A 12,091-nucleotide genomic window follows, 5' to 3' on the forward strand; every position below is an offset into this window, starting at 1 on the left:
TATGTTCAACACAATAATATTACTAATTAAGAGTAATATTTACTATGAAAGTAATGATGTTTATTAATTAGATAACCATTTGGCGATCATTATAAACATTTTGAATCGGTATATCAGTATATAAAATATATATTCGTGTTTTGGTGAAGACAGGAATCTATTTAATTTCTCATTCAATATTCCCTATTAAGCCTGAAAAAAGTTTTATTTATTGAAATATTTTTTGTATTTGTTCGTACAAGAGTTACGTATATCTATAAAGGAATTGATGACAAGCATAAGACGTTAACATATATGTTATAGTCTAAAACTCTTTTTATAATTACACTGCCGCTTGTGCTAAAAAAAAAGAATTCAGTTAAAACTGACAATAGTTTAAAACAAAAAGACAGACGCTATTAATTGTAATGCTTTCAAGGACAAGTGATACTATAGAAAAAAACTTAACAAATGGTGTGTACGTGCCGTTGTTCATGTCGATTAGAGGGCGAGGCATAAAAATATTAGTCATCGTAAAAGTTTTTTTTTTCATCAGCCCGTAATGCTGTCTAAAGAGAGAGAACTAGAATTAAGTTGTATATAGTTAGCAAAGATAAATCATTAATATTAATATTAATTTTAAAATTAATCTTTTTCTTTTTTTTTTGTAACAGCCTTTAATTGATTAAATTAAAATTTATGTATTTAAAATGAAGTAAAATAAGAATTTTAAGTTTTTAATAATAAGTTTTTTTTAATATGTTTAATTTTCATTAGCGTATTTCCTTCATTAATGCGATATACTGCGGTGAAACAAAGTTTTGTGATGAAATGTTTTAATAAGTAACAAATAAAATTGTATAAATGGATATCAGGCAAAATACGACTTTAATAATGTAAGTAGAGTATACGAAATATTTTGATTTTATTTATTAAGAAAATATTTATTACGTAAATGTATGTATAAATTTATTGATTCGTACGATTTCCTCCTACTGACGACACTCAGTCGTGTCACACAGCATCGAGATATCCTTTTGATTTATTAAATCGGAAAACAAATACGATCCATTATTTTGGAAATTATGAACACTGTTTCCAGTATATGCCATAATAATTTTTAATTACCATTTTTATCGCTAATACAGTAAGTTTGCTTTTTATCGCATAAGTATTATTGTTTAGTGAAAATATCCTTGTATATTCATTAGTCGGAATAAGAGCTAACTTTTACTTATACTCAAAATGCCGTTATCGTATCAAATTACACTAACGCAAATCCATTTATCGAAATATACGTAGTCAATTTATAAATTTGCCTTTTGATTTTGAAACGAATTCATAGGTTACAGATTGTTTAACTAATACGCGATTGTTTTGTGCCGTTGAACCTAAATAAATCGTTCCTTGAAATATCAAAATCCTTTACCGGTCTCGTAATAAAATCGATTTAATATTACACGTTTGTTTTTTATTTTATTTGAAATCTAAATATTATCCCAAAAAAACAATATAATAATATACACCAGAATTAGAAACACTACAATAAAATATGCCACATTTTTTTTTTTTTTTTTTTAATCGGTAGATTGTATACGGATAGATTAATTAAATATTTTAAATTGAACTATTAATTTATTACCTTAGTTATTATTTTATTATATAAAGCTACCGCAAACATTAAAAAGTACCGTATAAGTTGACCGGTCAATAAATATATCTGTAACAAAATGCAAAAAGGAGCCCTTAAAAATACAATTAAATTAAATAGTAAAATAATTTTTGGGTCTAATTATAGACATCATATAACACATTCGCTCGTACACACACTCTCTCTCTTCTACCGAATAGATTTAATAAAATAAACGATGCTAGTATTTGGCCAGAAGGTATTTTAATTTCCAGCTTTTTTGGGCTCTTGAAAAATAAGACAAATACAAATTCACCAGGGAAGGATGGTAATACTAATACTAATGGCTAAGATGTCTATACTGTATCAAAATGTTCGCGGTCTACGTACTAAGTCTTCCGAGGTTTACGCAGCTTTTACAGATTCTGATTACGACTCCATTGCACTGACGGAAACTTGGCTATCGGACGTTCATAGTAATGTAAACTTCTTCCCGGAATCATATAAAGTGTTTCGTTCAGACAGAAACTATGAATCTTCCGTCGCTGACCGTGGCGGAGGCACTTTAATCGCTGTTAAAAACTATATTAAATGTGTTCGACGCAAGGATCTGGAGATGACTGCCAAATCGGTCTGGATCGAGGTACCAAGAACTGCGTCTAAAAACCTAATACTCGGTGTTCATTATTTTCCACAATCTGTGCACCCATCTGTTTTAGAACACTATTTTAATGATTTAATTTTACAAATAGATTCCGTAAAATACGACATAATAATAACTGGTGACTTCATTACCCCCGGGGTGTGGTCTGGAATGATCGCACTTTTCTTTCCGGTTGCAATTACTATTCTAAATGTCGATCTAACCGCATCTTCAATCTAGTAGATTTTTTGAACCTAGGTTTTTTATAACCATAACTTTGCACAAGGAACTAGCCTAGATCTTGTATTGACGAATGTAACTGTGTCAACTCTTTCTTCGGACGGTGTTGTGCACCCGGATAAACATCATCCTCGGTTCTCAATAATCTTACATGACTCTTCGTTCATTCATGATCATGTTACAAATCGTCCCACGTATAATTTCAGAAAGGGAGACTTTAAATCTTTCTTTAAAATGTGACGAACGCAGATTGGGGCAATGTTCTTCTGTGTCCTAACCTAGACGAAGCTGTGACGAATTTTCGTCAGGTGTTCAGTAAAGCTGTAGACAAGAATGTTCCTATCACTCGTCGTCGATCTCCTAAGTTTCCGTTCTGGTTTTCAGCCGAACTTATAGCGCTGATTAAGAAGAAAAAAGTAGCACATCGACGATTTAAATTAACGAGACTTACTTCTGACTATCGCTCGTTTTCAGAGCTACGAAAGAAAGTTAAACTTATGGTTTCTAGGGATAATTATAACCACGCAAGCTTCATCGAAAGCGATCTAACGTTTAAGCCTTCAAGGTTTTGGAAATACGTCTCACAACACAGATCTAACCAAGAAAGAGTAGTTGCACCTCTGATCAATAATGAACTAGATCCTCAAGTGCTATGTACTCGTTTTGGGGAGTACTTTCAATCTGTGTTTCAGACTTTTCCAGAGGATGTAAGAGCGGATACCTCTTCAACGTCCAAAGATCGGATGAACTGTGCTGAGCTTGATATACCCTATGTCAGCGTCGAATTAGTATTAACCACCATTAACGGAATTAATCAAGGCAGCCAGTGGACCTGATGGCATACCACCATTTATTATTAAAGGCGTCAGCAGCGTGATCGCTCCTATTCTGGCCTTATTGTGCAACTAGAGCTTGAAATCAGGTACCTTCCCCAGCCTATGGAAAAAGGCGATCGTTACTCCAATTCCCAAACCTGGTGTCCCCCTTATTCCTAATTTCCGCCCTATTTCCATCCTATCCTTCTTTTCTAAAATGTTTGAATCAATCCTAACATCTCATATATCTCAAAACATCAAACATAAAATCTCCGCTTCCAAACACGGCTTCATGCAATCCCGTTCCACAACCACAAACCTCAATTGTTTCCTTGATAAAATCGGTCCTGTTGTTGAATCTCAAGGTCAGGTGGATGCTATCTATTTTGATTTTCAAAAAGCATTTGACAAAATGCCCCATTACCTGCTCCAAAAGAAGTTGGCTGAATTTGGGTTCAGTGAGCGTCTTGTCAAGTGGATCTCTTCATACTTGAATAACAGAACTTTTGCTGTTAGGTATGCTGGATGCACTTCCCAAAGATAATTCTCTGCAATCTCTGGAGTTCCACAGAGTTCCAACCTTGGCCCGTTGCTGTTTCTACTTTTTATAAATGATATTATTGAATCCGTCTCTGTTGGTCTGAGTATGTATGCCGATGACCTTAAATTATTTCTTCAGATTAAAAGCTTACATGATCACCTAATGTTACAACACAATATTAACCGTATTTACCAGTGGGCAATGAGAAATTACATGCAGCTAAATTTCTCAAAAATTAAACATATTCCGTTCTCCCGAAAAACTAACATTGCTTGGTATAATTATACAATAAACTCTCTTCTCATTAATACTGTGAACTCCGTCACCGATCTAGGCATACTCCTTGACTCCAAGCTATACCTTTCTTAACACGCAGACATTATTGTGAGCCGAGCGAAGAGAAATCTTGGTCTATTGAAATGGATTGCGAGACCTTTTGTTGATCCTCGAACTTGTGTCTTACTCTTCAAGTCACTTGTTCAAAGCCAGCTTGAATATTCCACCTCAACCTGGAATTCTGTGTCTTACTCTTCAAGTCACTTGTTCAAAGCCAGCTTGAATATTCCACCTCAACCTGGAATTCTCGAAGAGACTATACATCGGTTAAAATTGAATCCATTCAGAACAACTTTCTATCTTGGCTGACTCACAAATTTAAACTTCACCAACTTGGAAAACAACAGCTTCAATTACTACATAATTTACTATCTCTTGTATGTCGAAGAGAATACTTTGATTTACTGTTTTTTTCATAAAGCATTACACGGGTGTAATCCTACGGAAAACAAAATACAGTTACGTACACCCGGACGCAATATTCGAAACTTTTGTCCTCTTGCATACTCTACACAACTTATCTCACCCACAGAGAGATGCGCTTTAACTGCTGTAAAAAAATATGATAAAATAGACTTTTTTCAATCGAGGAAGAATTTTGTTTTTGAACTGAGTTTTACTCCGATATATTATAGATATTAAAAGTATAAAAACCCATAATACTGGATTACTACAGAACTTCACTAACCCTCTTCTGCTTGACCTTAGTTAAGTTATATAAATTAAAACAATTTTCTATTAATAAATAAATAAATATTTTAATAATTAAAATCAATTATATTGTAAAACAATGACGTAAATTTCTTTTACGTAAATTTCTTTTTAAATTTCTTTTGTAAATTTCTTTTATATATATATATGTGCAGGTAAAATATATATATATTTTGTGTGTGTGTGTGTGTGTGTGTGCTCATATACTTTTCCATACCATAGATAAAATTTAAAAACAGACTGGTAAATTCTTGAATATTTATAATACATATTTTAAACTTATTTCTTAAAATGTCAGTACTTTTACATACATACAAAAAGGTTATATATATATATATGTATCACAAGTTTTTTATCTATTGAAAAAACCTTGAATTGAGGCTTTGATCTGGCTTGAAATCAAAAATTCTGAAATAAAAAAAATCCTTTTCTTGTAATAACTCAAACTAAACTAAACATAAATAATTATCTATTCCTGTTAATAAAAAAAACCTGTAATATATGCAGTTATTAATAAGACCAAAAACTACAACATTAGTTTTATTTTGGAATATAATTTGTTTTTAGAAGTTAACTGATTAATTAAATAGTATAAAAGCAACTATTAACATTAGATTATAAATTAAAAATGTGTAAAATTTGGTATAACATGCTATGTATTAATATCATTCAATTTTATCACTCTTCAGTATAACTGAATTATATTAATCAGTATATATCATAATCTGTGTCCCCTCCTCCAAATACAAATGTATAATAAACTTTCTTATCTCTTCTCTTTTTGTTTTCAGTAAAAAAAGAAAACATTAAATTGTAATTTTCTGGTATCTGAATCTGTATTTCTTGTAACTGTGATATGTGAAACCGACTGAGGAATTATAAGCATTAATTAAAGATGCTTTCTTTGTTTTTAATGATGTTCATAATATAGTCGGTCCTTCTGATGAAAGAATGTTTCAGTTCTAGAACTTCTAGGAATATCATCTACATTTTAGTGGGTTTGGCAAATGGTGTTTTGATGATACACACAAAATATTCAGCTCAGTAAGGAAGACAATAGAAACTGCTTTATTTGACATTCTTCTTAACAACCCTTATATATACATATATAAGGGTTAATTTTGGAGATAACTTTTATCTCACGTTATGTACCCTATAACCATTACAGTTATGGCAATATTCCGTTATAAATTACCATTAATCCTTGTTTGGAAATTATAATTTGTAATTAATTTCATTTGTGTTAGAAACAAACCATAATGTTTTGCTTTTAAATGCCTTAATAAAAAACTAAGCTTGTCATCTTTATTAAATATTTATTATGCTTATATCTGCAGTGAAAATTCCTGTCTGTAGTGTAATATTATCTCTTGGGCTACATCAAAAAGTCAGAATAAGTTTTCAAGTTACAATAAAGAGCTGCAGATTATTTTTTGGTATCTAAAGGTCTGAATCATTTAGATTAATATTTAGAAAAATAAAAATATTCATTTATTCTTCGGTTTATATTTTTGAATATGAAATCTTTGCTAAAAAAAAATACATGCGTATTTAAAAAAAAAATATATATATATCATTCACCTCTATCAAACTAGACAACAGAACTATTATTGTGTATTGTGTAACTAAGATAATAATTTGGTATGTAAGACCTTCTTATGCTTCTGTTGCCATTTTTAATACACTACTAAACCATTTAGAAAGGCACTATCGAAATTTATTTAAAATGCAATTAAAAAATTTTCTTTAACAGAAATCATACATTTCTACGAATTTTTAAATAAAATTAATTAACAACAAAAACAACAATTAATAATTATTATTAATTAAAACAACAATTAATTAATTAAAAAAGAACAAAAATTTAAATAAATTTAAGAACATTTCTATTTTATTTAATGTTAGAGTAGCGATTAAATATTTAAATAACAAAAAAATGAAATTAATATGTGCTCCGTGGTAGATCTTTTTCCTGAATATGTATAGGTACTAGGAGAAGAATTTAATTCTCTCCAGATGCCACTTCAGTCTATTATTTATCATCTCCTCAATCACCTTGCAAAAGGTGCATGTTCAAGCAATCAGATGGTAGTTCTGCTGAAGCGATGTCACAATTGGGCTTAACCACAGGAATGACTACAGCCTCAATCCAGACGTCCGGAAACACTCCTTCCTCCAAGATAATGTTGAACAGGTGTAATAGGTGACGAGACCCTAATCAGAGAGTTCCCATATGAAGATATATAGAATTCAATCAGATCCAGGGCTAGAATATTTTAGATGTGCAAGTACATCTTGTAATTCGCTGAAGGTGAGAGGGGCGTTCAGATCCTGGTTGATGCTATTATTCCATTAAAGTATATACTAAAATCTGAATTCAGGGGCATTTTTAATCCTCAGAAAATTGTCATGAAGGTTTGAGTCGCTCAATCTTGATATTACTCTGCCAGTTAAGATGTTTCTTCACCGATGATATCACTACCACCAACAGAGGTAAGGAGAATGGAACTACTAGTCGATAGTGATCTCACCGGCGAAGATACATTTCTTAACTGATAACTGATAACTCTGAATAAAAGCATTTAAAAAATAATACACAGAAAAAAAAGGGTTATGCTAAATAGTTATTGAAATGTTTTTGTTAAATAGATTAGTAATATATCTTAGTATAAATGAAAGAAGATTCAGAAATCTACGTTTTATAAATATTCCCGCCACTCAAAAGGCTATTCATATTGGCAAAAAAAACATGCGTTACATGTTTACCGATATCGTTTGTCGGAAAATATATTTATAGACATCAAGTAAAAGTGACGTATTTATGATCACAAATTCCTTCTTTTTTTTTGTGTGTGCTGGATATGTTTTTCGGTATGTTGCTAGTAAGAGCTATTTAATAAATCCCTAACCCTCATAGTAATTATAATGCACAAGTCACACACACACACACACAAGCAGATTTCTGAGAGAAAAATGGTCATATTCTTTCTAGTCTAAATAAAACATTTTACATCGTTCAAATTGTGTGTAATAAAACTGATTCCTTTGTGAATATAAAACAGAATAACCGACAAAGATATATAAAATGATTTTGTAACAGCGTTTTAAAACTGACACCGTACATATCCAGTTTAATGGCTGCATGATCAGAATAGGTTAAAAACAATAATTAACTAAATAAAAATACAAGATTTTTGTATCGTGATATATAATCTAAAAAACATAAAAATTAAAATTCGGAAATTAAGTTGAGAAATATACATTAAACTAAAATGTAAAATTACTTAAGTTTACATTGAAATCGTATAAAATAAAATACATTTTGCAGAAATTAAAAGAAATACATTGTAAGATAACGTACGATAAGACAACTGAATTCACTAGATATTCAGTTTTATATATGTAGGTTTTTAAAATGTATTTTGTTGTATATTATTCGTTATAATAATATGTTAAATTAATTGTTATTAGTGTGGGTTATTTTTGCGTTTCGGTTTTGTATTTTAAAATTTAGATTGTGTTTCACCCGTTCGTCTATTTGTTTGATTATATTACTATTTATTATTAGGACGTTAAAACGGTCGGGGACTTTGTTAGAAAATACACTGGCGTAATACAAAAATTGACGTTTGAAACGGTTAATTTTGAAAAGAATGCGGTATAAGTATTTTTCCCTGCCGAACGAGTATTGTACGGTGTATTTTTAAATTCAAATTAATTTTTATATTTGTTAAGTGTAGTATTACTTTCTTGACATAAAGGAATCGGATTTTGGACTTTTTCTTACCGCAGTGATAAGCCCTCGTCGAGAACTTTTCAATAAACGGTACTTATTTTCATCGTTTCCAGAGTTAAAGCCAAATAAAGTTTTAATTAATGAAATATTTGGATGTTAGGAGAAACCACATCGGTTCCAATCAGAATTAATATCTTTTTTTAATTTAAATATACTGATTTATTAACGATTAACCTCTGATCGCAAAAAAAAGATTACGATAAATAATAATTCAATAACAACAAAAAAATAAAAAATAAGAAAACATATCAGAAGTTATTATGGAAAAAAAATTTTATCAACTTTTCAATTTAAAATGTGTATGTAATTTAATAGGCGTACAAGGAAGTCATATGGTGCCCACATCAATTTTTTTATTTACGCGATTGTTTTTCTTCAAAAAATAATAAACTATAATTAGAAAAAAGAACCAGAATGTAGCGTTCACTACCGCGAAAATCCCTATTCGTTAGTACATTATTCTACAGTTAAAATTTCTATCTAACTTTCGTTAAATCAATATTCATCATTCAAAAAAAAAAAAAAATGACAAGAGGTATTCAATAATTTCACTTTATTTTAGCCACCTAATAACGCATTCCGAGACACCGCCCTCACGGAGGGACTGACTAGTAATGTAATAAAAATGTAAACCGTTATTACAATATTATAGTTTACTTTTTAAGAAAAAGAAAACATATTAAGTAAATATTACTAATAAAATACTTGGAAACATAATGGTAAAAGTCAGTTTTATGGAGATAATCTCAGTAGAGACTGAAATATTTTTATTCTTTCATTTAATTTATGTATATATATATATATTAACTTAGCAAAATCAATTCTTTTGTTATTGCATTTGCTATATTCCTCTCTATACTAATCATGTCAAAGATAAAATTATAAAAATATTTTACTAACAAGAGTACAGAATTCAATAATGCTTCTACTTTTGCTTATTGTTATTTCATAATAGCGCTTTCAAGGTTTTCCTTCATCATCAGTTAATAAAACATTTTCTTTTTAAAAAATCACATGTTAAAATTGTAAACGTAAAAATATGTAGTCGTAAAAATTAAAAATATTAAACATTTTTTGTTATGTGGCGGGCCACACATAAAGTACTGTACTTAAACTTGATTTTGAGACTAAGATACCCAGAGATAACGTATTTTATCGATTATAAAACTTCTTATACAAAAATTATAGTTTACTGACATACCATTATGTTTTAGTCCACTGCCGCCTCTCACAAAATATAATAGTAGTATAAATTACCTTAATTTTATTGCCATGCGGTGGTGCAGCCCATGATAATAGCAAGGTTGATTCGTATTCTTTCTTCTAAATCGTTATTAGAATGCAATCGATCAGCGCTTTTATGAACTAACAGTTCATCAAGATATAGACTTGGCACCGGTGGATAGAGATGCTGAAGAACCGCAAAGAAAACCACTGTAACACCGAACAAACTGGATAATGATGGCTTCTTAAAACTAAAGTTCAAATCAGGTTTAGCTGTTTCTGGTATTATCCTAAGCTTTATACTTTCATGAAATATATAGGCCTATTATGTTAAGTTATGAACACTCTCGCGGTTATAAATTGATATAATATTATTTGTAAATAATGACGTTGAACTCGCGGCTGAATGTAGCGCATTTTATTGTCATTTTAGAAAATAAGCTTAGATTAAAATCCATGCAAAATTATAAACAAAAAATAATTAAAAAAATTTATAAGCGTAAAATTATGTAAGGTCCGATTTCAGCTCAACAAACCAATTGCTGAAGTGTAATTGGATCCACATCCTTTTATAAGTCAATATCTTAAATAAAAATGAAGTACATAATAAAATTAATTTACATATTATCAAAAAGAAATTAATTCTTTCAGTTGTTTCTACTGTAATAGTTCAACGGTTAATTTAAGTTAAGTATTAGTACAGAAAAATACTGTTACGAGAAGTTAAAAAATGAGTGAATTAGAGTGTTTAAAGGTGGAAAGAGTTTTAAGATGGAAAGTATAAGACTTTTGCAATGTAGCAAACTACACAGATTTAAAAATAAAACAATTCATATAAATATAGTATATATCCTTTTAATATGAAAACAATACACTTTGATTTATAATTAAAGGTGCTGTGTTAATAGCAATTTAGTGATTTAAGTGATAATTGTGATTTAATTATTAGCAGTGATGATGAGTTATAAGGAATTGAAACATTATGATTTGATTCGGTAGGTAACAGTTCCGGTCAATATTAATACAAAGTACTTCTCCTCCTTTGTTCTTTCTTCCTTCTCTACGTCAATCACTTCCCCTTCAAACTTATTGTAACAAGCCTTACACACACTTGAGCATACCTGCATACATGTAGTTAAATGTATTTGGACATTTTTTATACACTGAAAAAAAATTTATCATAAAGATAAAGATGCTACGATTTCCCGATGATATAGTAATTCTAGCCGAGAGTAAAAAGGATTTAGAAGAAACAATGAACGGCATAGATGAAGTCCTACGCAAGAACTATCGCGTGAAAATAAACAAGAACAAAACAAAAGTAATGAAATGTAGTAGAAATAACAAAGATGGACCGCTGAATGTGAAAATAGGAGGAGAAAAGATTATAAAGGTAGAAGAATTTTGTTATTTGGGAAGTAAAATTACTAAAGATGGATGAAGCAGGAGCGATATAAAATGCCGAATAGCACAAGCTAAACGAGCCTTCAGTAAGAAATATAATTTGTTTACATCAAAAATTAATTTAAATGTCAGGAAATGATTTTTGATAGTGTATGTTTGGAGTGTCGCTTTATATGGAAGTGAAACTTGGACGATCGGAGTATCTGAGAAGAAAAGATTAGAAGCTTTTGAAATGTGGTGCTATAGGAGAATGTTAAAAATCAGATGGGTGGATAAAGTGACAAATGAAGAGGTATTGCGGCAAATAGATGAAGAAAGAAGCATCTGGAAAAATATAGTTAAAAGAAGAGACAGACTTATAGGCCACATACTAAGGCATCCTGGAATAGTCGCTTTAATATTGGAAGGACAGGTAGAAGGGAAAAATTGTGTAGGCAGGCCACGTTTGGAGTATGTAAAACAAATTTTTGGGGATGTAGGATGTAGAGGGTATACTGAAATGAAACGACTAGCACTAGATAGGGAATCTTGGAGAGCTGCATCAAACCAGTCAAATGACTGAAGACAAAAAAAAAAAAAATTAAACATGAAAAATTATTACAAAATAATTCACATTACAGAAGGGACTATTGAAAATAATTTTAAGGACATATTTACAATATATGCTCGTTAACAGGATCCAGAGTTGTTTTTTTTTTTTTTTAATTAGTATTACAGTAGCACCCCCCATATCCGACCAACTTACACCTGAGACACTACAGTACTGCATGTA

The 12,091-nt window shown here is 30.3% G+C and overlaps 1 protein-coding gene across 10 annotated transcripts in view; it reads right to left on the reverse strand.

Annotated features, from left to right (window-relative positions):
- LOC142323519 (uncharacterized) overlaps positions 1 to 12,091 on the reverse strand; it is a 149,841-nt gene that overhangs the window by 85,873 nt on the left and 51,877 nt on the right. For 4 of the 10 annotated variants that reach the window (XM_075363272.1, XM_075363271.1, XM_075363278.1 and 1 more), the window contains one exon: positions 9,949 to 10,125. The exons of the other annotated variants lie outside the window; for them this stretch is intronic. In XM_075363272.1, coding sequence (XP_075219387.1) covers positions 9,956 to 10,125 — 170 coding nt within the window. In that variant the 3' untranslated portion in view covers positions 9,949 to 9,955. The remainder of the gene's footprint in view (positions 1 to 9,948; positions 10,126 to 12,091) is intronic. 10 annotated transcript variants of the gene reach the window in all.

The sequence above is a fragment of the Lycorma delicatula genome, chromosome 4 (assembly GCF_047948215.1).
Source record: "Lycorma delicatula isolate Av1 chromosome 4, ASM4794821v1, whole genome shotgun sequence".
In the NCBI taxonomy this organism is placed as follows: domain Eukaryota; kingdom Metazoa; phylum Arthropoda; class Insecta; order Hemiptera; family Fulgoridae; genus Lycorma; species Lycorma delicatula.